Here is a 27,626-nt window from a genome sequence, read left to right as displayed (position 1 = left end):
TTCCCCCACCCCCACATGGAACAGGGCGGGTAAGAGCAACCTAATGGGCCAGCCTGGGAAAACTGGGGGGACTCCAGGACCCGTTGCTGGAGTTTTCCCACCTTGAAGCCAAGAGGCTTACTTAGCTGGGAAATTTCTGAGCCCTGACTTCCAGAGGGTATCACCTTCCCACCCCCATTCGGGTAATTAGGCTTTTTAATGGTCTGAGCCACCCCAAGTCTCTGACCCCCCGTGGGAGGGAGCAGGTGCGAAGGCTGGTGGGATGGGGCATGAACAGACCTTGCCAGGCCCACCCTTCCTGGGGACGGTCTAGAGAAAAACCCCTCTCCCCCAGGTATTTGTAGGTTGCTTCAGTGTAACCAGAGGGAGACGGGGAATCGGGGAGGGAAGAGGAAGGCGTTGGCTTGCCTCTTAATCAGTCTCGGCCACCCCCACATTCCAGACAAGGTCTAGTGTCCAACATAACCATCAAGACCCAAATGGGATTTTATTGTTACACTACCAAGTAACAAAAGCAGATTCCCTCCTCTGCCCCAACCATAGGATGTGAAGTGACTGTTGGCTCCTTCCCCAACCAGCCGGGATGCCCTTACCCCAGATGTAGACCTAGGGGCCCCGTCCCATGAACAGCTTCCTTCCCGCTCCCATCTCCAAGGCCGAGTCCAGCCACGGGTCTCTACAGGGTTTTGGCAACAGGGTTCTATCCAGGGCTGGGAGGCCAGGAAGTCCTGTCATCCTGGCCATGCCTCCTGAGTTCACCTACCTTCCCCAGTGGCACTGAAAGCATGGAGGTGTTGGGCAGGCACCCTCATAATTCCTGGGTCTCGTGGGCCCCAGCCTTCTGAGATCCTGAGCTCCTGCTCGCAGGTGACCCACCTCTACCCAGCCTCCATCTCCCATTTTCTGCTACACTCCATCCGGTCTTGGGGGCAGGAGGGCTGTTCCAGGCAGGGCCCCTCAGGTATGCCCGAAGCGTATGTCTTTGCCATGGGTGCTTGTGCTGTGAGCCAGGCGGGGCCCACGGGCAGCCCGTCGGGAAATACCAGCTGGGTTGGACGGAACAGCGAGGGGTGAGGAGTCCCCAGGCCCTGCAACAGGGGAAGGGCCGGGAGCAGGGGTTTAGGAATTCCTCCCACTCCCTCTCTGTTCACCCAGTGGCCTTGAACTCCCTAAGGGCACAACCCCAAGATGCCAGTCCCACAAATATTCTGTGAGGACCTGGTTTCCAGCGGTGGGTAGCCCTAGGTGGAGGGAGCTCAACATGCCTCCTCCCTGGGCTGGCCAAGGGCCCCCCCTTCCCATTCCCTCCCTTGCTGGTACTGACCTGTGCTCTGGCTTGGAGGGAGTTTGACCTTGGCCAAAGGCAGCATGACCTTTCCCAGATGCCGGATACCGGGTGCTGGGTGTCCACACAATGGCACCCTATGGTCCGAGATGCTCTCCATGGGACGGGGCCCCAGGAGGTGTGTCTTGGGGCGGGAGAGCTGTGTTGGTTGGAGAACAGTGAGGTGAGTCAGAGCTGTATGGGATCTGCTACAGGGATCTGTCCCATATGCCAGCCCTGTGTGCCCCTTATGCCAGCCTGGGGGACAGAGGCATGGAGGGTGGTGCAGGAGCCCCCAGACCCCCATCCACAATGAAGGAGTGCAGACACCCCATCCCCTGTCTTCTGCCTCACCCCTTGCCCCGTGACCTCAAAGGAGCGGGACCGCCGCTTCCTCTTCTTGGCCTCCAGTGACTCTTCCCGTTTCTTGCCCGGGCTTTTCTTCTGGCCACGCATCCAGGGCCCGGCGCCATCGCCCCCATGCCCGACTGCCTGGGATGGGGCCTCGCCTGTGCTGCTAGACAGGTTATCCTCACTGGCAGCATGCTGCAGCGTGGGACTCGGCGGCCGCTTGCAGGCCAGAGGGCCCAGTGGCTGCGAATCGTCAGCCTTGGTCGGCAAGTGCAGAGACAGGCTGCTGCCCTCCCCGGCAGGTGCCAGCAGGTGGCGCCCCTCGGTGCCCAAAGCCCGCGAGCGCCGCCGAGCAGCCTTCACTGAGATGCACTTGGTGCCGGTCAGGATCTCCTTCCTCTCTGTAGAGGGACAGAAGGAGCACCCAACGTAGGGGTCAAGACCATACATTCCTCCCCGTCCCTTACCTCCCACACCCCATCTCCTGCCAAGGCAGGAAATGAGCAGAGCCAGAAGGCCTGGGTCCCAATTCCAGCCCTCCCACTTGCCTGCTATTTAAGAAAGTTGGGGCAAGTTTTTGAGCCTTACCTCCCTCTGTAAATTGGGAATGGAGAAACTAACCCCATAGGGTTATTATGAGGATTAACTGAGAAAATGGGCTTGGGGGTAGGGATGCCGTCTGTATTTGCTCTTAGAATTATTACTGGGTGGGAAGGGGGACCAGGATCTTAAGTGTCATGTGTTCCCCATTCTGACTTCGGATTGTGCCCTCAGCTCTCCGTGCGTCCTTGAGCAGGTGGTTAATCCTCTCTGGGCACTGGAGTCTCTTTATAGAATGGGTAGCGCCAAAGGTGTGGGTGCATTCAGCAGTGCAGGAGGGCATGGACGGGGTGACCCGGAACAGTTTAGATGATGCTGGGCTCACGCTGACAGGGCTGGCAGGGGCACACCTTTGTAGGACAAGGGGATCTCCGACAGATTCTCGCTGCTGTCGGGGGAAGAGTGGATCCGGCTGCTCAGGCTGACCAGGCTGTCCTGAGTGGGGGCCTGCGGGGGGAAGTGGTTGAGAAGACAAAGGCATTAGACCCAGCACTAGACCCCAGGTCTTACTCAGCAGAGACAGCGGGGCCTCAGGGGTGAGGGCCATTTGGCGAGGGCTCCCTCCCAACCCCTGGGTGTCTACCCTGTGCCCTCGCCCCCCCAGCAGTGGAACCCAGGGCGAGCGGTGCTCAGTGCTCACCTCCTGGGTCACCAGGCCGCCGATCTGGATGGGGGGTGGGGTGGGCACAGAGGAGCTCTTCACCTGCCAGGCTCGGGGACTGGCTTTGAACACGCGGTTGGCTTCACTGAGGTTGGCAGAGGAGGATGGATGGCTACTGACCTGGCTGGTCCCACTGAGGTCCCAGCCCCACCCCAGGGGAGAGCTATTTGTGTGAAGGGAGAAGCCAGGCGTCCTGGCTCCAGACTCGTGCCGTCTCATCCCTTTCTCATTCCTGCCCCATCTTCCCCAATCAACCCTCATCTGGGTTGGCATCCCTGGGACACGGTGAAGCAGGTGGCGGCTCAGGCTGGCAGGACTGGCTGGAGGTGGTCTCTGGCCTCACCTCTCCGTGCTGAGGGGAGGGAGGACACTGCTCTGCAGGCGCTGCACTTCGGACCTCAGCGTCTTCACACTCTCCGGCTCAGACTCCGGTGTCAGCGTGGTTCCTCCTGGGGTAATTTTGGGCAAGGAGCTGTCCTGGGGAGGGAAGGGTGCGGGGGGGGGGGAGGGGAGGGCAGTCAGAAGACTTGTCCCGGACCAGGGGACAGCACAGGGTGAAAGGCACACTAGGTGGCCAGGGCTGTAACCTGGCTTAGGAGTTTGGGGAGAGCAGTGGGTTTGTGTTCTGGCTCACACGGGATACACGAGTGCCAGAGAAGAATGCCCTGGGACAGGCGCCTTCCTCGGGTGGGGTAAGAAGGAAGGGGGGCTGACTCCCTGGGGTGCCGGCCAGCCTGGTCCCATCCCCACCCCAGCTCCCCGCAGGCACTGCCTAGGGCATCAGCCCCTCCATCAGTACAGGTGCTCAGGCCCAGGCCCAGGCTTGCCCACGCTCCCACCTGCAGGGCCCTAGAGGCCACCCGATCCATGATGGTGGCCTGCTCCAGGCTGCCCTCCTCCAGCTCCCGCAGGTACACTTCATATAGCTCCTCCAGGTGCTGCGGGACGGCCAGGTTGTAGTCTGCAGGGGGCAGGGCCAGGGCTCAGCGCGTGCCCTGGGACCCTCCACGGGTCAAGGGGGGGCCCCTGGGTGGCTCGGCCGCGCGGGGCCTACCGTCGATGATCTGCCGCTGGCCTTGGATGATCTGGTCGCAGAGGCTGCGGTGCTGCTCCAGGCGGCGCACGGCCTCGCGGCGGTGGCGGAGCGCGCCGTCCCGGAGCAGCGCGTGCGACTGCATCTCGGTGTTCTCCACCTCGAGCTCGTGCACGCGGCACAGCAGGCTGAGCACCTCGCGCTGCTCCTCGGAGCCGATGCGCCTCGGCAGCGTCTCCTCCAGGCGCCGGCCCCGCGCGCGCAGGTCTCGGCAGCGCTGCTCCAGCGCTAGCTGGGGGCGGCTGGGGGTCAGCGCCAGGCTGCGGGCGCGTGAGGGGGGCTGGTCCCACCCCCACCGCCAAGCCCTCCGCCGAGCCTGTCCGCGCCCCTCCAGCCCCCCCGAGCTCCCCATTCTGAGGCTAACCCTCGAAGCTGTGTCTTGGGTCTTGCAACCAGGGGCTGCTCCGAAATGGCCCCTCTGTGCCCACCTTCTTGCCACCCGGACCACAGCCTGCCCCTGGAATCAGCCCCATGGATATCTGCCCCACCCCAGCCCATCTGATGCCCTCAGAGCTCATCATGGCGCCCCGAAGCCCCTGGTTTGGGTATGCTCCAGAACAGAAGGAAAAGATCCCGTTATCTGGAAAGCCCTGATTAAAATACTGACTACCATTTTTTGAGTCCTTGGTATGCAAAAGGCATTGATTTAGTCTCCCCTACAACCCCACTAGGACCGCACCACGACGACTCCCATTTTATAGATGAGTAAGCGAGGCACAAGAAGGAATTTAGCAAGGTCACAGAGGATCTGAGGCCTGAGCTCCCGGGTCTGAGTCCTCCTGCACCCCACCCCCAGCCCTTCTGGCTTGGGCCTCCAAAACCATTCCCCTGCCCCCAGCCCCAGGCACCTTCTGCTTTCGCAGCTTCTTCTGCTCCCCCACCAGGGCGGCAATGCTCTCCCGGGCTGAGGCCACCTCTGGGGGCTCCAGGGTGTCTGGCTGGTCATCACCTGTGTCCGAGTCCTTCTCGCTGTCATCCTTGGTGTAGGATTCCTTCCGCTGCTCTTCCCGCCATTTGAGCGCCCTGCGGGACTTCTCATGCTCCCAGCTGCCGCGGTCCCACCCCAGGGAGACAGGGGAGTCAGACCATAGTGGCCATAGCGTGCGGCTACTGTCCCAAGCCCGGGGTGGGACCTGGACGGCCCCAGAGCAGGGGCTGCTTACCCGGCAATGGTGAGCAGGTGGCGGGAGGTGTCGATCTGGACCTCCATGGCATGATTCTCCAGCTCCAGCAGGCGTCTCCGAACGTCCATCTGCTCCTGGAAAGCGCTGATAAGCTGCTCCCGCAGCTGCCCCATCTCGGCCTGCTCACCCTGTCCACTGTGCAGTTGGACCTCGGCTGCCCAGTGGGTGGGGGTGGAGGAAGTCAGTGGAGGAGGGAGGGTCAGGCCAGGAAAATCTGGGCCTACATGGGGCCCTCCCTCATCCCTTTCTTCCCAAACCACTTCCTGTCCAACCACCTCCTCCCAAAACACCTCCTAGATTACTACCTCCTCCCACACCCACTTCCACACTGAGTCTTCCGGCTGTGGTCCAAAGGCGATTTCCAGCTCCTCTGTATGAACTGGGTTTCCACTAGCCCATAGGTGCCCCTTAGACACTTTACTGCCATCTGTTGGGAAACCATCCATAGCAAATACACAGATCTACAAGAGAATGGTACCCATTCCAGTGATGCTGAGCACAGCCTCACAGCCCGGAGTGGGCCCCCCCACCCCACAGCTAAATGCTCCCATATCTCTCACTTGTGTGATTTCACATAATCTTAATTAATGGTAAGTCTCTGAAACAGAGATCACTGTTCTATTTGCCACTTGAACAGAAGCCTCAGAGCAGTTGAATGATTAACCCAAGGCCACCTGCCCAGAAAAAGCCTGAGTCTGGATTTGAACCCAGCACCACCTGACCCCTGAGCAATTTGAGACAGGCTGGGAGGGCTGCCTGAGATGGGCTCCCACGAACACAGACCCATGCACACACCTTGGATGTGGCGGATGTCACCCCTCTCCAACCGGCCCTGGGCCTGGCCCCGCCCACCCTGCTCATCGATCTTGCACTTGAGCCTCTGGATCTCGCCCCGCAGGTCCGCGATGATGCTGGTGTACTGGGCGATGTGGTAGGAGACATTGAGCAGGTTCTGCTTCACCTGTGGGGGGCAGCACGGGGGCAGGGCAGGTACAGTCACCCCAGATTCTGGGGCCAGCCTGCAGGGTCTTCTTTCTCTTTCTGCCCCTAGTCTTCTTGGATGACGGTCATGGCCCCCCTGGCTTCCGACCCCCAAACCTATCACACTCCGTGCCTCTGCCAGACCCCTACTCCTAAAATGCTGCTTCCTCTGCTCATCAACCTTCAGTGGCTCCCTACTGCTCTGGAGAAATGCTCTAATTCCTTCACCTGGGCCCACCACTATCTCAATTTTCATTTTTTAAAACAAGATTTTCTTTATTTTATTTATTTTAGAGATAGGGAGAGAATGCATGAGTGAGGGGAGGAGCAGAGGGAGAGGGAGAGAGAATCTCAAGCAGACTCCACGCTGAGCGCGGAGCCCAATGCGGGGCTCGATCCCACAACCCTGAGATCATGGCCTGAGCTGAAATCGAGAGTCAGATGCTTAACCTAATGAGCCAGCCAGGCACCCCTCTCAATTTTCATTTGATCACTGCTCCGCCGGGAACATTCTGCTTTGGTTGACGAACCATCCTGTTGTTCCCAACCTTATCACAGATACCATCTCCTTCCTGCCCTTGAAACCTCTATGCTTACTGCTACCGACCCCCTTTCTAGAGTGTCCCCCCATCCTTCAGAGTCCCACTGACAGTCCCCAAAGAGCTCTACCAGATCCCACCAGCCCACCCCCGCTTCCTGTTTCCTCGCTGCCTCAGCACCTACTGTTGGCATCACTTGCCAGCTGTTAATAGTATTCTGAACTATCAATATTCAAGGACATGTCTCCTCCTCCCATTAAGTTCCTGGAGGGTTGGAATAGCACACAAAGCCCCCGGGACAGTGGCTGGCAAAGTGCAGTGTTGCCAGAGTGTTCGTAAGTCCCATCTGGCGAGCGTCCATTCCCACCCTTCCGTGCACATGGGTCCAGAGAGGCTTCCTACAGCAGGCCGCGGGGACTCTAACGCCTTTGCCCGAGGGTGACAGCGTGCGCTCGGAAGCTAGGCAGGGCCACTTCTAGTCTCAGGGCCATCCATCACTGGCCAGCTGGGAAGTCACTTAACTTCCTTCAGCCTCACTTCTCTAAACGGCGAGATGGGAGTGTAGGAAGTCTGGCCTCGCTGGAGGAGCGAAGGAGGGGATGCATGAAAGTGCTCAGACATCGGCTGCCTGACAGATTGGGGGCTTTGAAAATGTCAACCAGTGAGTGGGCATCTGAAAATGAAAAGTGGGGCTGGGAGGAGATGGGGCACGGGGCACATGACCTTGAACAAGGCGGAGGGTGCCCTCGGGAGCGGTGGGCTTTCCTGGCAGGTGCACAGGTGTTGAAGGTGTGGAGAAGGGCACAGGGTGACATGGGTCTGGGGATGGAGGCCAGTGCCACAGTGACCAGCTCCAGAGAGAGTGGAGTGGGGTGGCAGGAATTCCTCCAGGGGCTTCAGTCTTGGCCCAGGAAGGGCCCTCACCCTGGTCTTGATGTTCTTGGCCCGGCCGGCGTAGGTCAGGGTGTTCCGGGACTCCTCAAAGGCGCTGCTGGCGGGACTGATGTGGGCGATCATCACGGTGCGGCTGTTCCCGCCCAGGGAATCCTGGATGGCGGGGAGGGTGGGCTGCGGTCAGCAGGGGACCACCTCCCTGGGACCCTGCTCCTACCAGTCTGTGCTCTCTCGCTCGCTCTGTCACACACACACACTCACAGACACACTCACTCACAGGTGCTGGGGTTGAGCATCACATGGACCCCCCTGGGTCCAGATATTCCCCCTCCTTCTGTTCCTCCTTTGCACTTGCAGTTTCTTTTCCAAATTTCCATTTGAAAATTTCAAGTATCTGATCCGGGTCAGGGCCTCCTGGCTTCTCCTTTCCCTCCCCTCATACGAGAGAACGAGGAAAGGCGGCAGCCATGGTGGCTGGAAACCAGAGTGGGAAGGTGCCCTGTGGGCTCCCCCTCCGTCCCATCCCCTCTGGCCTCTCAAGTGACCCTCTAGATCCCCCATTTCTGACTGCTGATGGCGCTGCTGTTTTGGCTGGAGTGAGAGATGGGGGGCCGGGGACCACTGTATGAAAGATGAATGTGGCCTGTGGCCAGCCCCTCCCTCGTTCCATGTGAACAGCCCTGGGTGTGGGGTTTGGGGGTGGCAGGAAGAAAGCCCCAGGTCCCATTACTAGCAGCAGGGTGATCTCAGGCATGCCCTTCGTCTCCCTAATCCTTGGTTTCCTTGCTCTTAAAAACGGCAGCAAGGGGCGCCTGGGGGGCTCAGTCGTTAAGCGTCTGCCTTCGGCTCAGGTCAGGATCCCAGGGTCCTGGGATCGGGCCCCGCATCGGGCTCCCTGCTCGGCAGGAAGCCTGCTTCTCCCTCTCCCACTCCCCCTGCTCGTGTTCCCTCTCTCGCTGTGTCTCTCTCTGTCAAATAAATAAATAAAATCTTTAAAAAACAAAAAAATTTAAAAAAATTAAAAAAACGGCAGCAATCATGCCACCGTCCCCCCTCCCAGCTTGCGGGCACACTGATGGCAGCAGACTGGGGGTGGGCTCGGGTGACACCACACTTATACTGGACCATAGACTCTGTCTTCCAGCACTTACTACCATGGGCCCTTGGAAAGGCTACTTAACCTCTTTGTGCATAGTTTTCTCATCTGCAAATGGAAATAGTATTCCCCCGATGCCTAGGGTTGCTTCAGGAAGAAAGGAGCTAGTCGGGTGAGGCCCCGCCAGGGGTGGGCCCCCAAACAGCAGACACTGTGAGCCATGAGGCTGATGTTCACCAGAACCCCCAATCCAGGCAGCTCTTAGTTCCCTCAGACCTGCAACCCGGCGGGGGGCGGGGAGGGTGTCAGGTGCAGCGCCTTTCCCTCCCTGCTGCCCACTCTTTGGTTAGGGTCACCCGGTAAAATACAGGACACTCAGTTAAATCTGAATGTCAGATAAACAAGGAATGATTTTTTTCTTTTTTTTAGTATAAGTATGTCCCAAATGTTGTATGGGACACACTTATACTAGAGCAAATTTTGTTGTTTATCTGAAATTCAAATGTAGCTCGGTGGCCTATATTTGTTTTTAAAGATTTTATTTATTTATTTGAGAGAGAGAGGGAGAGAGAGAGCACGAGTGGGGAGGGAGGGGCAGAGGGAGAGGGAGAAGCAGGCTCTCCGCTCAGCGGAGAGCCGGCTCGGGGCTCGATCCCAGGACCCCGAGAGATCATGACCCGAGCCGAAGGCAGCCGCTGAACCGACTGAGCCACGCGCCTGGGTGGCCTGTATTTCTATCTGCTAAGTCTGGCAGCCCTCCTGTGGGTGCCCAGCGCCCGGGCCCGGCTGCGGCGGTACCTTCAGGAGCCGGGTGAGCTTGCTGTCGCGATAGTTGATGTACTTGTTGCTGCTCTTGTCACTCAGCGCGTTGATGCAGTTGCCCAGAGCCAGCAGGGAGCGGTTGATGTGGGCACCCTCCTTCATGCGCTGCCCACGGTTCTGCGTCTGGCAGGGGGGGCAGTGGGCAGAACCGCGGCCTCGCGGGGCAGGGGACAGGCTCCACCACCGCCCTGGGCCGTCCTGGGCCGCGAGCCCCTCCCACTCCCTCAGGGCTCTGAAATGCGCAGGTGACCCAGGGCCTAGTTTCGCCCTCTTCCCAAGGGTCATGGAGGGCATTCGAGAAGGTGAGAGAACTGGAAGGCCTCTGAAAACAGTGACGGACTGAGGGCTTCTGAGGAGGGCTGAGAGTCTGGCTCTTTGTCTCCCCCAGGGGCTGGCCCCACGGCGCCAAGAATGACACGGAAGGAGGTTGAGGCTTCCCTGGTGGCTCAGCTAAGAGCTGAGGCATGTGGCTCCAGAGGGTGCCCCGGGCTTCAGGGGAAAGCGGGAAGTCTGTGTGTGTGTGTGTGTGTGTGTGTGTGTGTGTGTGTGTGTGAGAGAGAGAGAGAGTGTGAGGGACACGTGTGTATGTGTGAGAGAGACTATAAGGGAGAGAGTGTGTGTGCGTGTGTGGAAGAAAGAACGTGTGTATGTGTGAGAGTGTGTAGGGAAAAGAGCGTACGCGTGTGATGTGCTGGGTTCCTCTCCGTTCCTTGGGCCTGCAGGGACGCTGTCAAGGCCAAGGAGGCTCTGCTCAAAGCTGCCTGGCCCTCCAAAGCTGGGGCCTCGGGGCACACCCCCTCTCCCTGGCTGCTCCACTGTGTCCCTCCAAGAAGCCCTCAGGCCTTCCTGGGAGAGAGGGGTGTACTTCTTGAATCCCCCCTGTTTAAACCCAATCCCACGTGTTCTAACATGAAACCCTGTTAATTCACCCTGGCCGCCAGCCTGTCCCTTGCATTTGCTAGCAGTGACATCACCTGGCCTCATCCCTTGGGGGACCGTGAAACCTCCCAGTTTGCCTGAAGAAGGGGGACCTGGGCCTACCCAGTCAGGGAGAGGCCGCAGAGCCAGGCGAGCAGGGCTTAGTGTAGGGGACAAATGCTCTCAGATGGTGATGGGTCTTCCTCTGTCCTGGATGTGGTAGGCAGGGCCTCCTGAGTCAGGGGGGCGTTTGTCTCCCCCCTCCCAGCTCCTCATCTGGGCCTACTCACTCTCATACCCACTGACCCTCCTCAAGGGCGGCCAGTCTCCTTCCTGGAGAAACCCATGCCCTTTCCCACAGATAGCCTTCCCGTCATGCTCCTCTGTGACATTCCTCAGTCCCTTACCCAGGCGGCCCCTTCATCCCCACCCTGCCTAGGATGGCCTCCCCTCTGATCTCCTGGGGAAGCTGGGAGGTCAGCAACCCTGCCCTCTCCCCAGCCCCCCAAAGCCATTCTCCCCGGTGCTGGGGGAGCTGACCTCACCTGGGAGGCACGCTCAGAGCCAGCCAGGTCAATCATGAAGAGGCGGCCCTGCCGCACCTCCTGCAGGATGTTCTTGACCCGGCTGCGCTGGCGCACGGCCACCTGGAGCACGGCGTGGGAGCGGGACGACGTCTGGTTGGCAGCCGTGGGCTCCTGGGTCCTCTGCCGGTTGCCCTTCATCAGCAGCTGCATGATCTAGGTGGGTGGGTGGGAAGGACACCTCTCTGGGGGATCCGTCAGGTTGCTCCCACGTCCTGCATCTTGGAGGTTGGGAAGGGGCCCAGGTTGGGGGGGGGCATCTGGAGGCTGGTGGCCTCTTTCATCCCCCAGGGTTAGTGCAGCCAGGGGGCATGGAGGCAGGTGAGAGCCTCCTGCTTGGATACAGGACTGTGTGTGTGTGTGTGTGTGAGAGAGAGAGAGAGAGAGAGAGAGAGGACAAAGAGAGAGAGAGAGGGAGAGACACAGGACTGTCTGCCACAGCCCCAGCCCCAGCTGAGTGGGCAGCGCTGCCTTAGCTGCAGTCCCGTGTCCCCTCCTGCCCCCCAGAGGGGTGAATGGCCCTCTCCACCACCCCGCTGGCTGCACAAGACTTGCCTCTTTGGCATTGATGGTGGAGACCTCGGTGATTCCAGCCACCTGGATCACCCCTTTGGAATCCTCCCTCAGCTCTAGGTACCCTAGGGCGGGGTTCAGCAGGTCCCGGATCATCTCATTGTAGATCTGATGGGGCCGGTGGGGGAGGGGCAGAGGACGGTGTTAACAGGAGACTAAGGGCAGGAGGTCCAGACAGGAACCAGGTGCCCCATCCTTCCCGAGCACAAAGGGGACAGGAGCTCCCACATTCTGAGCCCCAGCCTGGGAGCTCCAGGCTCCTCTCCGGGAAACTCTGGTTAAGGAGAAAGACCCCTTCCTTTCTACGGGGTGGGCGTAAAGGGGGCTTCAACATCCACAGGGAAACATTGGGCTGCCAGAACCTGGGATGCAGAAAGCTTCAGAACCAAGTGGGATCCCCTTTGCTGGCGGGCTGGGCACTGGGCAGAAGATGGGGACCTCACCGATGGCCCGCCCTGCTTGTTGCTAGGCAACCCTTACGCTACTTCTCCCTGCACCACCCCCCACAAGAGCCTCTTGCTGGTTGAGTGAACACCATGCTGGCTGGAGCAGTGTGGCTAGCAGCAACGCCTCCCTGCCCTTCCTGAGCTGTCACCCGGGAGATTATCAGCTCCCGGACGGAGCTGGGGCAGCCGGGAGCCAGGTGGAGTGCAGCCCACTCTCTTCTGGCCTCTGCACGCTCCCACCTCGCTGGGATGTCTCCTCGCTGCCCGGTGGGAGCACTCCCACGGGGTGGCGCTGGGGGCTGAGGCCAGGTATCGAAGGCTGGCAGGTTCAAGCCTGTGCACGCATGCGGGTCTCACCAGTACCCATGCACACGGAGTGCCTGGAGGCGGCGTGGCAGGGCAGACACGGCTTTTCAGGAAGGAGCCCTTGATGATAGCTAGGTGCTGAGCTGTCTGGGAGGGTGGCTGAGGTCTTTGCTCATGGTCAAGGCTACTTTGAAGTGTGGCAAAATAGGCAGGGCTTGGCTTTCAAGGTCTAGGACCCCGAGTTTGAATCCCTGCCCCCTCACTTACTGTGTGATGTTGACCTGGTTGTGTAACCTCAGATTTTTGCAGAGTGGGACCAACAGCATGCGTGTGGCTGTCCTAGGGGTCTCTCACCTGAGCTGGGTCAGGGGAGGGCTCACCTCCAGGTAGGACATGGACACCTCATATTCCATGTCATTGCTGGTCTCCTCAATGGCACGGAAGAGGTCATTGAGGGTCCGAACATAGATGCCAGGCTCATGGTCTGTGCCCAGCATGGTGTAGGTTTTCCCACAGCCTGGGGCAGAACAAGGTGGTGGGTGAGCAGGGTGGGGGCCAGAGGCGCAGCTTTGCTGACAGGGGCTCCTGGCACACCTGGGTCTGTCCTCAAGGCTGGGCACCCACTAAATGGCCAAGGAGGTAGGGGACCGGGAGGATGGCATTCTGGGCTGGGGATGGGGCCTCTGGGGCCAGAGGGCCCTGCGGGCGTTTGGATCAGCTACATCCTTGATTCCAGCCTCAGCTGGGGCCAGAGTAGTTCTCCGATGGAGGGTGAGGGGGCTTATTCCTCCAGGGGGACGAATGGGGCATACTGTCCTGTCCCACGGTCTTGGCCCCTCCCTCACCTGTGGGGCCATAAGCGAAGACAGTGGCATTGTAGCCTGAGATGACACCGTCGATGAGGCTCTTGGTAGTGGCCTGATACACCATCTCCTGCCGGGAAGAGCAGACCCGTCAGGGGCCTTGGGTACACGCAGGGCCTTGGGTACATGCCCACTGGCCGTCCTGGCCCCCAGCATGAGCAGTTTCCATTTCTGGGGCTCTCAGCCCGAGGAGTAGGGGCAGGAAGTCGGGGGGTGGGGGGTCTCTGCTTTCACCCCATGGGGGACACCAGCCTGAGAAAGAGCTCAGGACACCTGAGATGCCTGCCCCCCTGACTGGCTCCCTGCCCCATGAACGCATTACATCTGCTCCTGGGAGCATCCCCCAGATGGGCAAGATAGGGGTCCCTGGGAGGGTGTCAGCTTCCCCGAGACTCCTCCCTGTGCCAGATGGGCTTCACATGCCCTCCTCCAGCTCCCATGGGGACCAGCCTGGGGGTGTGCCTTGCGGGTGCCCATGTCAGGCGGCGTCTGCGCACTGACTTGGGCGTGTCCGTGTGGGAGGCTGGGCACAAGCCATGAAGGTGTGTGCACATTTGCACGCGCGGGAACGCGGTAGAGGGGAAAGCCGGAGAGCTAACGGTGGAGGGAGGGCTGAGCGTCAGTGGCAGGGTCCCCTGAGGGCTCCCTCCTGGGGGGGAGGGGGGCAAAGGTTAGAGAGGGGCTCTTGCATGTCCCTGGGCCCAGGCCCTCCCTCACCTGGGTGGCAGTGAAGTCAAAGGCCACGTCAAACAGGTAGGACTTCTCCCGGGAACGGTGTGCCCGCAGGACATCGTCAGGGTCCTCCATCGGGTCCCTGAGAACCACCATCTGCAAAAGTCCCCGAGGGGGGTTTGGCAGTCACCAGGGAGCCGCAGGCCCACACTGATGTCAACGCTGGCCTCAGCTCTCCTCACCCAGGACACGGGGCAAGCAGTGGGGTAGGTCTTGCTGGAGGTTCTGGAGCTGAGCAGCCCCGGGACCCTGAGCCCCAGGCCCAGCCCTGCCCCATCAGCTCTGGGGTGTCTGATCTGGGTGCTTGGCTCTGGATACCCAAGGGGAAGCCTCTCTAACCGCTGACAATGCCCCAAAGGAGCTGAGAGTGCCACGGTGCCCCAGGCCACGTGGGCCCCAGACCTGGGGGGGGGGCCCTTCCTCTAAGGACAACACCATGCCTCTACCAAAGAGGGAGGAACAGTAACAATGGCTTACATTTGTGACGCATTTATGGTGTGTCAGGACCTGCTTTAAGCTCTTTAGACACACGGACTCACTTAACCCACCCGGTTCCAAGGCCAGGTGGTAAGGCCCATAATTATTCCCACTGTGAGGGATGAGGAAATTGAGGGCCAAGGAAGCCACCTGTCCAAGCTCACACACTAGCAAACGGGGGAAACGGGACTCAAAACCCGGGATCTGGGTTCGAAGTCTGCAGCCCCTGGCCTCAGCCAGGGGGTAGGCCCAGGGGTGGAGCACTGACTGCGGGGTGACAGGGGTGAGGAAAGTTGGCTGGGCTTGGGGACTGTCCATCGGTGTCAGAGAGGGGGGCTTGGGGTGACTTATCAAGGCCCCTGGCAGCCTTGAGCCTGAGCTGGGGGTGGAAGGAGGGGCCCAGGGTTGGAAGGTAGGATGATGGCACAGGTTGGCCATCCTGGCCTCCCCTCCCTGCAGGGTGGGGGTCCCCGTGCCTCTGTATGCACGTGTGTGGGGCTGGGAGGGTACACACGGGACCTCACCAGGCTCTTCCTCTGCTCCAAAGGTGATCAAGGGACCCATTTTCCAGAACAAACTCCAAGCCTGCTCCACATCCAGCTCCACTCTGCCCCTTGGCCCAGGTGTCCTGGGTGTGCTAAGCCTGGTCCCGGACTGAGGGAAGGTGCAGAGGAAGGAGGCGGGGTCTTGGCCAGAGGTTCTTGGCCTAGGGAAGTTGTGGGGAGAGACAGTGCCCAGACTGGATGAAAATGCAGAAGACATTCAAAGGTGCGTGGGAGGGCTGGAGTCGGGAGGGATTTAAGACAAGGCAGGAGAAGCAAGTCGGGTCAAGGTCCGCATGCCCATCCTACTTTTAAGCAGAGCGGACTTGTGTGAGCACTTTTACCTGCCTGGGCCTGGGTTTCCTCCTCGGCCGGATGGGACAGGAGTATTATCTGCCTGCTGGACTATGAAGACCCCATGAGCTAATGTGTACGGTGTGTGGGGGCACAGCACCAGGCATATACTAAGTGTTCAAGGGTCTGCATTCAAGGGGAAGTGAGGAGGGACAGCGGGGGTGATGCAGGTGATGGGCCACCCCACCCTCACCGAGGAGCGGGCCACCAGGATGCCACGGGCTCTGCGCCTGCCTGAGTCCCCTCGGGAGCTGAGCCTCCAGGTCGGGTCCCTGTCCTCCGCCCTGGCCGCCCCATCAGGGTGCCCCATGAGAGGCAGCTCTGTGTTTGGGAGCACCTGCTGCTCATGCTGGACAGCGAGGGCAAAACAAGTCTCGGCTGTGCTCCAGGGCTGGGCGGTGGTCGCAGCCAGCGTGGCAGCCTCATGGCGCCCTCCACTCCCAGTTGGAGCGCAGGTGGTAAAGACGAGGGAGTGGGCGCCTTCACACCCAGCCCCTCCTCCCGGTACGTAATAACGATAGCTCATCTTCACTGAGCCCTTTCCCACAAACTCATTACCCTCAGATGGGGACATCGAGGCCCAAAGTCACATAGCTAAGGAACGGTGGAGCCAGGACGGGAGCCCTGGTGGTCTGGCTCCTGGGCCCCCTGTCCACCATTGTGAACCTGCTTTCACGCACGCCCTCTGCTGGGGTGGGGTGTGGCGGTGGGAGGGTGTCCCCCAGCCAAGTGAGGCCCCAGCACCCACTGTGCGCACTGGCCCTACCTAATCCGACTCTGTGAGGAGATGCTGACCGAGGAGGTAAACTGAGTCCTAACAAAGCCCCAGGCACTGAGGAGGACGGGCTGTCCTAGTGCTGTCCCAGGGTGCACAGAGGGTGACTGAACTCACCTCCTGGGCCAGCAGGGGAGCTGGGGCCAGTGACAGCCCTGAAAAGGCATGAGTGGCAGTCACCGCGAGGGACAGAGGGGGCTGACGGAGAGGCAGCAGGAAGCCAGCCTGGATCTCAGCCCAGCTCTGTGGGGTTGGGAGACCCACAGCGGGTCCCTCTGGGGGTGCCCCCCTTCGAGCACCAGGACTTAAGAGGTACACTCCCGGGGGTGGCCACTGTGTGGGACTCCCAGCAGACTCCTCTCCGCACTTAGGTGTGTGCTGAAGTCAAGCCCCACTCCTTCACTGCCTGGACGTGTGCAGTAGGTACACGCCTGGGCTCACTGCATGCAGACTGGTCTAAGATGCCCAGGGTCCCAGCGGGGCCCTCTCCGGGGAATCTCATGGAGCAGGGAGGACGGAGGGGAGGGGTAAGCAACCATGTCCCCCGGAGGCCTGGCCCCAGGAGTTTCACCTGGAAGTCTCATCCAACCAGGTAGTTTCAGGTAAGCCAGTTAGGGGGGACAGCTCCAGACAGGCTGGGTAGGGGCTTTGTGCAGGGAAAGAATGAGGCCACTGACTTGGTCCCCTCACAGCTTGCCAGAGGCTGGGTGGTCACGGTGAGCTGAGTGCTGGGTATCTGGGCCTGCAACTGTTACTTGGGGTGCCCACCTGTCCCCAGCCACCTCCCCAGGGCTTCAGCCCCACTGCCCCATCAGCCTCCTCCAGGATCCAGTTCCCGTCTCAGGCCCTAAAGCCAGCAGCATAAGCCCTGATCAAGTTTCAGACCCAAACGAAGATAACGCTGCCTACGAGTCCCCTGGCACGGGTCCCAGTGGGAGGCGGCAACAGGAGCCCGACCAGCCGATCCCGCTCTAACCCCTCGGGCACCAGCCCTCCTGCTGACATGGGCAGGGCCGGCAGCCAGAGGGGCACCCTCTGGGGGCCTTCGGTGCAGGGGAGGGTGAGCAGCACGCACTGAGGCTCATCACCCACTGATCACCTTCAAACAACCTCCGGGCACTGCCAAGTTCATGGCCCCCTGGACATTTGGTTCCTTTGACATCTGGGCTCCTGAATCAGTACATTGTCAGCCAGCTGCCACGACCCCTCTTAAAGAGGTCTTTGTCTGGCTCCCCATCTGCCTGGGTCCCCAGCCCACGCCCCACCTCCCGAGCATCACCCCCATCCCTGTCCACTCTGGCATACAAGGAAGGCCTTGTGCCCCTCAGCCAGGTGAACTGAGGCTGAACCAGGAAGGGGTGGGGAGGGGGGCTCTGGGTTGCTGCCCTAGAGAGTGGCACAGGGCATGCAGGGCAGGGGAAGCTTCTATGTCCCAGGCAGTAGGCGAGGCCCCTGGAGAGAGAAAGTGAGATGTGGTTTCCCCAGGTCTGACTCTGCAGGAGGCAGTCAGAGCGTAGGGAGGGGCACTGATCCACGGTACCACTCCAGGAAGGCTTCCTGCAGGAGGTGGTGCCAGCACTGATTCTTAGAGGATCAGCAGGAATTGGCAGAGAGATGTGAGATGAGGGGAGCATTCTAGAGAAAAACGTGAGCAAGGCCATGGGGTGAGAGGCAGGCTGTGGGCAGCGGTTCTCCGCTCAGAATCCCCAGCGGGAGGGCAGTTCCTGTGAGAAATGCAGGGTTGGGAGGAGAGCTCAGGGACCTCCACACCTGTCCTCGCTCCCCGGATCTCCAGAGCACGGGCCCAAGATGGCCATAGAGGTGAGCCGTCTGGGCCCCCTCTGTGAGCACATGCTGTCCCCGGCCCCTGCGCAGCCTCCAACGCACCCCCTAAATGTTATCCTGGCCGGCGCCCAGCCTCTGCCCGAGCAATGTTGGCTGCATAAAGCTGCCTTTGGGGGAGGTCTGTGCGTACCAGGCGTGGTGCTAAATGCTTTGCACACATTTTCCCAGAAACTCTTAGGATCCCTCCGTCGTAATGAGGACTCATATTGGTAATGTCCCAAAGTTGCGCAGCCAAGCACAGAGCTGGCTCGCCTGGGAGCTGTGTGGTCCCAGAATCCAAGCTCCCGACCACCAGGCCGCCCACCCCTGCCTCCCAAGTGAATGAGCGGACCAAAAGCAGCCTGGCCGGGCCAATGCCCACTTGGTATGGGCTGGACTGTGTCCTCCCCAAATTCAAACGTTGAAGTCCTAGCTCCTCCCCCCCCAGAACCTCAGAACGTGACTTTGTTTGGGAGCAGGGTCATTGCAGAGGTACCTACTTAAGATGAGGTCACATGGGAGTAGGGTGGCCCTAAATCCGGTATGACCGGTATCCTTCTGGAAAGGCGAAGTTTGGACAGAGACACACATCGAAGGAAGAGGACCTTAAGAGCCACAGGGACCAGAGAGCCATCTGCAAGCCGAGGAGAGAGGCCTGGATGGACCCTTCCCTCAGGACCCTCAGAAGGAGCCAACCCTCCAGATTTCTGGCCTCCAGGATGGTGGAAGAATCGATGTCTGTGGTACTTCCTTACTTCAGGCTTGCAAACCCTACACCACCCGCAGCAGGCTCACCTGCTGCGGGGAGGAGAGGAGGGTGGCGCTTGTAAAGGTGGGTAGCCTCAGCCCCTCCCTCAGCCCCCCGAGGTGGTGGGCTCAGCATGGGGGCCCTCTCTTTCACAATCCCCAGGTCATACATGTTCCCGCCCATGGCACCCTGGCCACCTGCCCCTAGGAGGCTTCAGTGGGGACGTGGATTGCACCGTATACACAGGGGCCTCCCCACTCTGGCGAGAGGGCAGGAGGCAGGGCCAGGAGCAGGGAAGGTGGGCTCTGCCCCCGCAGGGCCAGGCCTCCTGACTCAGCAGAGGCCCCCCACTGCCTCCCTCTCAGACCTGCTCTTCATTCAGTGCAGATTTTGACCTTTCCATCGTTCCAGACTTTGAGCCCGGACACCTGAGATCCGTAGGGAAGGAGGGGGCCTCAGGCTAGGGGGACAGTGTCTGTAAACTCTGTGCCCGTGAAGAACCGGGCTCCTCCCCAGCATCTCCCAGGTGAGAAATACCCCGAACAAAGCCTAACAGTTCTTCCTGCTACACACCACTGAAGCTGCTGGAGCCCTGATCCGCTTAGCAGTTTTAACTGGCTCCTTCCTGGCTTCCAAAGGGTGAGACGTAGGCCAGGGTTGCTCAGTCTTGGCACTATTGACCCTCTGGGCTGGAACACTGTTAGGGGACCTGTCCTGCACCCCGCAAGTAACACATGCCAGTAACAACACAACTCCCTCCCAGCTGTGGCGTTCCCAGATGCCCCCTGGAGGACAAAATTGCCCCCAATTGAAAACCTCCAACCTAGATCCTTCCTCTTTGAGCCTCCAAGACTGGCAGTGAAGATCTTCAAGGGAAGGGGTGCCCTAAATTGGGTTTCGTGTCAACACTGCTGTGCGACCTTGAGGAAACGGCATCGCCTCTCTGGGCCCAAGTTCTTCCCAGTTGGAAGCCAGGGAGGGCCAACGGGGCCATCGCCTTGAAAGAAGAAATCATACCAACACATCCAGCCTGCTCAGGATCCCCAGCAGAGAATCAGAATCTGGGAAGGCCCCAGTCTCAGGGACTCCATCTCCTGACCAGGGAACCTGCATGCAGCCCCTTTATTCTCAGAGTGTAAACAAGGCAGAGCCAAACGAAAGCCTGACTCCAGGTGGGTATCACCCTGTGAGGCTGCTTCTGGATTTTTGTTTGCTTTTTCTTTAAGAAGAATTTGTTGCTGGTCATATTTCTAGTTGTAAATATACGGTCCTGCTAGTGCTCAAGAATGGAGTCTTTGATCCCAAGAAGGGTGGCCCCTTCAGGCTAGCCAGAAAGGACCAGAGAGAAGCCCGCTGAGCTCATACACCCACCGAGGCCCAGCGGGCTGCTTAGCACAGAGCCACACCTGGCCAGGCCCCCACCTGCCTACAGGACTCCGAGGGCCCTGGGGCCCAGGAGGAGGGGAGGCATGACCTCGAGGATGTAGATAGGGCTGCATCCCTCACGGCTCTGCAAACACCCTCATCGGAGACCCCCAGGGAGGGTGTAGGAGGCACTCCCAGGCACCACCCAGATTGGTTGAATCAGCATCTCTGGGGGAAGTGAGGCCGCATATATCTGCCGTTTGAACTAGCACCTGCCTCGCACCCACCCAGTCACAAAGTGTGAGGATCCTTACATCCTGGCAGCCTTATTCACAACAGCCGAGAAGTGGGGACCACCCTTGAAAGCATGATGCTCAGTGACAGAAGCCAGATGCAAAGGACCACGGAGTACAAGATTCCATTTATATGAAGTATCCAGAATAGGCGGATCCATAGAGACAGAAAGCAGATGAGTGGTTGGCCAGGGCGGGGAGGGGCTGGGGAGAGGGCTGGGGAGAGGGCTGTGGGGGGCAGCGCACGGCCCCAGCGGAGAACTCTCGGATGCCTTCCCAGTGACTCCCCACCCACCGGGCTCAGCTCTTCGGGGCAATGGGCGGGCTGAGAAGCATCTGGAGGGTGGGTGTGTAGGGAAGTGGGCTGGAGGCGGGCTGCCCCCCCGCAGCACTCGTGTCTGACCCTCGGCCCCTGTCACCCTAGGCTTACTCTTTCATGGGAGCTGGGTGTGTGGCTGGGGCTCTCCCTCACACCATCTCCTGTAAGCCTCTCAACAGCCCTTTGGCGGGGGTGGGGGGTGGTGCAGAGGGGCAGGTTCTTAATACCCTGTCTTCTGATGAGGACAAAGAGGCTGGAGGCCGGCCAGGGCCCGAGGGCCTGGACGTGGCTCCTCAGACAGGACCCCAGGAACCCAGGGGTGACAGTGGGACTTGCAGCCGATAAAGGCCAATTATGGGATTACACATATTGTCAGGTGACTTAAATCAGGTAGGTAAACAGCCTGGAAAGCTGGGAGGAGGCTCAGCAGGCTGGAGGCTTGGTTGGGGGCGGGGAATAGAGGGGAGGAGGTAGAGCTGCTTCTGTCCAGGAACTTCGGGGCCCCAGCAGCCTCTCGGCCTGCACCTGCCCTCCCTTTGCGGTCACTGATGGCATCCTGGAGGGCTCTGCTGTCAGGGGCCAGCCCCACCTCAGGTGCTCGCAGCAGTCTTCCTGGGACACATCGGTGGGGAGGCGACCATTCGGGACCCACTGGGCTGAGAGCTGACACAGGAGGCGGGAAGGGGGGAGGTGGGCCGAGTGTCACTCACCGCTAGGCTCGAAACCATCCTGTATTTCAGTCCTTACGTAAACTAACATCTATTAAACCCCTACTGGATGCCAGGCACTTGGAAGCACTGGGCATACATTAGCCTCCAAAAACCTCCGAAGGTCTTATGATTTTGGTCCTGGATTGAAAGGGGGCCTTCAGACCACAAGCCTGCCAAGGCACCCAGACCAACCCCTTTACAAATTTACACCCTCACTCCCGCTTCCTCAGAACCCAGGCACAGCGGCCTCCTACCCGCGGAGTGCACTTTGCCTGTGGGAGTGTCCACCTCTGCAGAGTCCTGTCGGTACAAACTTGCGCGTCTCCAGAACAATGCCTAGCTCTAGGGGAGGCTGTCCTAGGACCCTTCCAGTGGCCCAAGCCAGTGGGTGACTGAGTCCTCAGTCTACCTCTCCCAGCTCAGAACCCACTGGGTGGGCTGTGGCGGCATCCGCCTCCCCGCTGACCACCAGGAGGCTGCGCCCTCAACAGTGACCTCTGGGCTTGCAGAGGCTTGACCATGCAGCGGCTTCTCTCACCCCCAGGCCCGCAACAGCACCAGCAGGGGAAAAGTAACCCACCCAACACAGAGGAGAAGCAGAGCCCAGAGCCCCAGGCCAGAAGAAGCTGGGTGGGGAGCCCCTCTGTGGCACTGGGCCACACGGGCCATGATGGGAGCAAGGGAAAGAGGTGGGTACAGGGCAACTCTTCATTCCAAGCACACGTCTGCTTCAGAGGACGCAGGGCACTGTGAAGCTGCTTGGACCCTCCTGCATCTCCGCTAGGAAGAGACTTCCATGGCCATGGTGTCCTGGGGATGCTCCCAAAGTCACCCCGCAGGCCCTCCAGGCTCCAGACCTCAGGGGAAGGAGCAGGGCTATAACCCACCAGCTGGCCCATCAATGAAGCTGACTGAGCCTGCATCCCCGAACCTCCCTCAGGTCGCTGGGGAAGGACAGAGGTCTGGGGGTGGGAGACAGGTCAGAGTGGGAGGCAAGGGAAGTGGGCTGTCCGTTCTGTTTCTTGGACTCCTGTGTCTCACCTCCTACTTGCGAGGGCCTTCTCTTTCAGCTGAGGGATGGCAGGGTTTTAGGAGGTTCCCAGCCTGCCAATTGCTGCAGCTATTCCAAAAATGCAGGCCAGGCAAGCCATCTTTGGATGCAGTGGGGACAGAAGGCGCCCAAAGCCACAAGCCCAGAGCTTTCCCTGCAGGCCCCAGAGTCTGTGCTGACAGCCCTGAGCCCACGCTGCTCGGACGACCCTCCCTGCATCTCTCAGCTGACAAAGGAGCAGCCCTGTTCAGACTGCCCAGCCCAGAACCTTCTCAGAGACACAGCTTGGCCAGATCAGGCCGACCCTCCCTCTCCACTTGCAGGGACAGAAAGGAGCCAGTGTTTGGCGCGTGTGGGCACACAGTGGGCTCTACCCTGGACCAGAGCGTTTCCATCAACATCAGTTAATATCTCTCGGCCCCCACGCCGGCCGGGAGCCAGGAGCCACCGAGAAAGAGAGCCATCATTGTCCCAGCCCTGAGGACCTGATATTCTTGGGGACAAGCTGGATAAACAGGGAGTGGTCCTTGCCGGGAAGGGGGTTTCAGGCTCATCGGGCTGGCCCCTCTCGTTGGCCAACCCAGCAGCTCTGGGGAGCTTTCAGTCGCTAGTTGATGATGTCCACTCACAGCTATTAAACTCCTACTGTGTGCTGGGCACTGGGGAAGCACTGAGCATACATTAACCCGCCGAGACCCTCTCGAGAGGGCATTATGGTGGCCGTCCCCACTTACAGATGAGGCAGCTGAGGCTCCAAGAAGCAACCTGTCCAAGGCCACAGTTGGCAACAGCAGAACCCACCCTGCGTGACTGTCAGGTGTATTCACCCTACTCCCGCCTGGCCTGCCCAGACACATAGGGTCCTCCCCATCATCCCCTGCTATCTCCGAGATCTCTGAGGAAGGCTACCCTTTCCCAAGAATGAACAGAGGCGGGGCGCCTGGGCGGCTCAGTCGGTTAAGCGTCCGACTCTTGGTTCGGCTCAGGTCATGATCTCAGGGTCCTGAGATTGAGCCCCGCATCGGGCGCGGAGTCTGCTTGTCCCTCTCCTTCTCCTCTCTCTCTCTCTCTCTCTCTCTCTCAAATAAAAAAATCTTAAAAAAAAAAAAGAGAGAGAGAGAGAGAGAGAAATCAGGAGGCTGGTGCCACCGGGCTCTGCTGGGCCCACCGGAGCTGAGGAGAGGCTGGAAGGGGCACCTGTCCCTAGGGGAGCCCAGAGGCAGGTAGGCACTGCGGGCTGGACGGTCTGCCTCCAGGTCACTTCTCATGGCCCTTGGGCTTCCTGAGTCCAGCCCACCGGCCCCAGGCCCGGGCCAAGCAGGTGCCCACATGTGCCCTTCTCTGAATGGGGCAATGCCACTGGACTTCTCGGACTTGCCAGCGTATCTTGCCATCTTGATGAGCCCTGACACTCAGGAGAAGCGAGCAGCGGCAGCCACCGAGCCATCCCCACCACTGTGCCCACCCCCACCCCAGCACCTGCGTCCTCACCTGCCCACCCAGACATCCTGGCCATGGTCTAAGAGTGTGCGGTCGGGCCCCTGCCACGTCCCCCGCCTCACCTCAGGCCTCTCCGCCCTCTAGTTCCTGCTGGAGCCACACAGGCCTTTTCTGTTACCCTTTGCCTTTGCACCTGCTGGTCCCTCCGGGTGAAGTGTCTCCCCTTCACGCACCTCCGAAGTACCCTCCTCTTCTCTTGTTTTAGGTCAAGCACCATCTCCTAAGGGAGCCCTCCCTGACCTCTGTGCTGGCTCAAGCCCCCCTCACAGCGCCACGCATTTCTCTGCAGCCCTTGTTGGGGTTAATTCTCTGCAGCCCTTGTTGGGGCTAATTCTCTGATTAGCGCTTTGTCTCCCTGTGCGGGACCGGAAGGTACTGGAGCGAGGGCAGGGTCTTTTCTGCTCACTGTGGTTTCCAGCTCTGAGTGCTGCCCCAGTGTGTTGTGGCTACTTGGTAAATATTTGCCTCCTGTGCAGATGGGGGGTGGGACTCGCCCTGCCCACCTCATCACAGTGACATGAGGACCAAGAGAGCAACCAGATACCCCAAGACTTTACAAAACATGAACAGCCTTTGCAAAACATGAACCGGAAGTAGGCTCTAGCTCTAGACCATGTAGATATGTGCTCTGTGAGCAGCAGACACGCCCCACCTGTAGCGGACCTGCCGAGCGGGGGATGTCATGTCACAGGCACACGGAAGTTATGTGACAATTTTACGGCTGGACTGGGGAGCTCAGGGCCCAGCCCCACGAGGGAAGCTTTCAGCTCTCCTTGGATCAATCTGGGAAGGCTTCTTGGAAGAAGAACCCTGGCTTCCTTGACAATGTCATCAATGACATAACCAAGAGTTTGGTGGATGGAGGAAGGGTGATGCTGCAAGCCACAGGGAGCCTTCCGGCCCCACCCAGTGAGCAGGTGCCTGACCTGCCACGTGTGAGCATCTCTGCCCTGCCCTGCGGCTCCTGGCCACAGCCCTGGTACCTGCTCATCCACTTTATGGGCGATGAGGGTGGCTCCTTCCTCCAGCTCTGCCACGCTGATGGGCCGGACCCGGAGTGCCACCTACGAGGGAAGGCCAGACCCCTGAGATTAGAAGGAGAGGACCGGGCTGGACAGACAGAAGGATGAGAGGACCCCAGGATTCCCCTGGGCAAGCCCCCTGGGTTCTCCCGTGTGGCCATCCCAGGACTCCTTGGTCTTAAGGAAAACTCAGTGGTTCAAGGCCACCGCCTGGGTGGAGGGGAGCAGGTCCACGGCATGCAGGCTACCTTGGAGTCTATGAACTGCCCTGGGGAGCCCGGGGCTCCGAAAGAGCCCCAGGGGAAAGAGCGGTCTGCTCCTCCAGCCTGTACCAGTCACACGCCCAAATTAAGCACCTGCAGCTCCCCAGGGCTTTGAACTTGGAGCCTTGGCACTGGAGTAGCCTGTGTGTGCATCTGTGAATGAAGCACCACAGCTGAAGTTGCAGGCCTGGCTGACAGCAGGATGGGGCCGGACCCCCGGAGCTTCACCTTGACGTCCTAACAACCCCTGACCACATTCCTACCCAGCACAGCACCATGGGGCGCTCCCTTCTCTCTCAATTCTCCAGCCAGTAGGAGCTGATGGGTCTTCATCCTGTGCATGGGGCTCCCGCAGACAACAAGGGGGTGCAGTTCTTCTGCTGACCAAGGGGAAACGCCTGCTGAATGTGTGGGTATCGCTGATGGACCCTCATGCTGAGTGAGAACATCACTCTCCGAGGGACCTCTGCTGTCTGTCAGATCATCTTTGCCGGCCTCCTCGGCCCAACCCCACGGGTGGGAGAGGGAGGACCCTCCATCCCTGTCCTGGGGGCACACCACTCAGGCCAAAGTAGCCATTTTCAAGAGACACATTCTAAACTGCCAAAGAGAATATTCCAGAGCCTGAGGTTTTCCTGGGGCTGCGGTCAAGCTCCTCCTTGGAGCCACAAGCTCAGCCTGGGGGTGCCATTATCCTCCCATTCCATAATGATCCACCTGCTGGTGACGAAGCCCTCCCTTCCCAGGCCTCAGGAGTTAGGGGATGGGGAGAGGGGTAGAAGGGGCAGTGGCTTTGGGGCCACTGAGCCTCCCCCTTAGTGCTTTGACATGGCACTACTGATAATCAGCGGTCTTTTTTTTTTTTTTTTTTTTAAGTAGGCTCCACACCCAGCATGGAGCCCAGCGTGGGGCTTGATCTCATGACCCTGAGATCAAGACCCGAGCTGAGATCAAGAGTCAGACGCTTAAACTGAGTGAGCCACCCAGACGCCCCCAGGGGTCTGTCTTCAGTCTCTACTTGCCCCGGAGACCCCCCACTCACACCACTTCGTTTGTCCCAGCCCACAGGGCTCAGGGAGGGGGTGCATCTTGGTTGCTTCCAACACTCGTCTGAAATATTGGACAGCATCTGTGTTGCAACCCAGTAACCAGCCACTCTGAACCCCATGCCAGCAACTCTGGCTCCCGGGGCTCCTGTCTGCCCACCTGTGATTCCCAATCCCTTTAACCTCCTGACCCTACAGCTCCAGGGTAGCTCACGGGGAGACTCCCACTTTCCTTCTCTGGGCAGGTAAGTCAAGCCTGCCCTGCCCCCTGGCTTTTCTAGATCAGAGAGCAGTCCCGCCCCAGAGCCCCATCTGCACAAGCTTTGGGGATGGTGGGGCGGGTAGGATCCCCTGGTGGGAAGGTGCAAGGCGGGAGTGAGGTTGAAGCTAGGCTGACTTTAGGCCTCAGCAGGATGGCCACGAGACCTTCCTTCTTGACATCCAGGACTTGTGGAAAGTTGCTCTGACAGTCCCATCCCTGACCCTCAGTGTCCTCTTAGTGGGGTTGAGGGGACAAGGCAGCTGTGACCGCGGCCAAGCCAGAGGCTGGGTTTCCGGGGCTATGAATGGGGGGCGAGGAGGAGGTTGTCGGGGTCTCACCATGAGCTGTTGGTCCTTGGAGTCCCCACTGTCCTTCATGCTTGCGGCGGGTGGAGGGGCTCAGGCCGCGACAGCGGGCATGGCCGAGCCGCACCCCCACCGCCGCCGGGTCCCTCGCAGCTTCCCTGCGCCGCCGCCGCTGCCTGACAACCCGAAACCAACAACGCGCGGGCGGCCAAGGGCGCAGACCGGGGGGCGGGGCAAGGGGAGGTCCCCGACGGCGCCTCCTGCCTCTGCGCCCCCGCCCCTCCCGCGCTGCGGGCGAGAGTCGGCCGCCTTCGCCGGGGAGGCGCCCGAGGCTGCGCCGCTTTCCGGGCGACTGCCCGCCTGTGCGTCCCTCCGGCCCTTGGCGCGGCCCTGCGTCCGCCCGGCGCCGCCGCGTCCGTTTGGGAGTTTCTGGGCGCCTCCCCGCGCGCCGCCCCCCGCCCCCTCGCGCCCAGGGCCCCTCTCCCACTACCCTCCAGGGGGCGCCCGGCCGGCTTCGCGGCCCGCGGGCAGCCGCGCTCCCAGTCCCTCCGGCCGCGCGCACCTGCTGCCTGTCTGCGTGCCTGCCGGTGTCTGGGCGTCTGCGGGCAGCGACGGGCTGCCTGGTGTTTCCAAGGGCACAGCGTGCATCGTGGCTGTGGCTGGGGTCTCTGGCGCCATGTCTCCAGCCACTGTCCGATGGCAGAGGGGTACAGAGTTGTCTCTGCCCAGGCTGTCCCCCGGAGTGGTGCAGGGGAGCACCTCTATAGGACTTGGGGTGTTTCACATTAGAGCCCGCCTCAGTG

At 60.3% G+C, this 27,626-nt stretch overlaps 1 protein-coding gene across 6 annotated transcripts; it reads right to left on the bottom strand.

The window, feature by feature from the left end:
* Window positions 1–106: 106 nt before the first annotated feature.
* KIF19 (kinesin family member 19) lies at window positions 107–27,241 on the bottom strand. 6 transcript variants are annotated; one of them, XM_027568422.1, is made up of 20 exons: window positions 26,857–27,241; window positions 24,909–24,989; window positions 13,953–14,063; window positions 13,218–13,305; window positions 12,753–12,889; window positions 11,603–11,728; window positions 11,009–11,203; window positions 9,522–9,668; window positions 7,658–7,780; window positions 6,009–6,174; window positions 5,193–5,367; window positions 4,878–5,076; window positions 3,991–4,261; window positions 3,776–3,897; window positions 3,280–3,413; window positions 2,916–3,021; window positions 2,626–2,722; window positions 1,679–2,076; window positions 1,325–1,484; window positions 107–1,046 (listed from the first exon to the last, which is right to left on the bottom strand). In XM_027568422.1, exons 1-20 carry the CDS (start codon window positions 26,893–26,895, stop codon window positions 958–960), a joined length of 2,964 nt encoding a protein of 987 aa, XP_027424223.1. In that variant the 5' UTR covers window positions 26,896–27,241; the 3' UTR covers window positions 107–957. The 6 variants fall into 6 exon arrangements, with proteins under 6 accessions (XP_027424223.1, XP_027424221.1, XP_027424222.1 ...); XM_027568420.2 differs by having other exon boundaries at window positions 111–1,088; window positions 9,522–9,662; XM_027568421.2 differs by lacking the exon at window positions 26,857–27,241 and adding an exon at window positions 25,474–25,573 and having other exon boundaries at window positions 111–1,088.
* Between the last annotated feature and the right edge of the window lie 385 nt (window positions 27,242–27,626).

The sequence above is a fragment of the Zalophus californianus genome, chromosome 16 (assembly GCF_009762305.2).
Source record: "Zalophus californianus isolate mZalCal1 chromosome 16, mZalCal1.pri.v2, whole genome shotgun sequence".
NCBI lineage: Eukaryota > Metazoa > Chordata > Mammalia > Carnivora > Otariidae > Zalophus > Zalophus californianus.
This window is presented reverse-complemented; position numbering and strand designations above follow the sequence as displayed.

Bases quoted from the DNA above. Each gene is read 5' to 3' on its own strand.
- KIF19 (XM_027568419.2), bottom strand. From the start codon at position 26,895: ATGAAGGACAGTGGGGACTCCAAGGACCAACAGCTCATG. The intron at 4,262-4,877 runs GTGCCTGGGGCT...AGCCGCCCCCAG, and splicing joins AGAAGCTGCGAAAGCAGAAG to CTAGCGCTGGAGCAGCGCTG. The intron at 3,898-3,990 runs GTAGGCCCCGCG...TGCCCCCTGCAG, and splicing joins CCAGCGGCAGATCATCGACG to ACTACAACCTGGCCGTCCCG.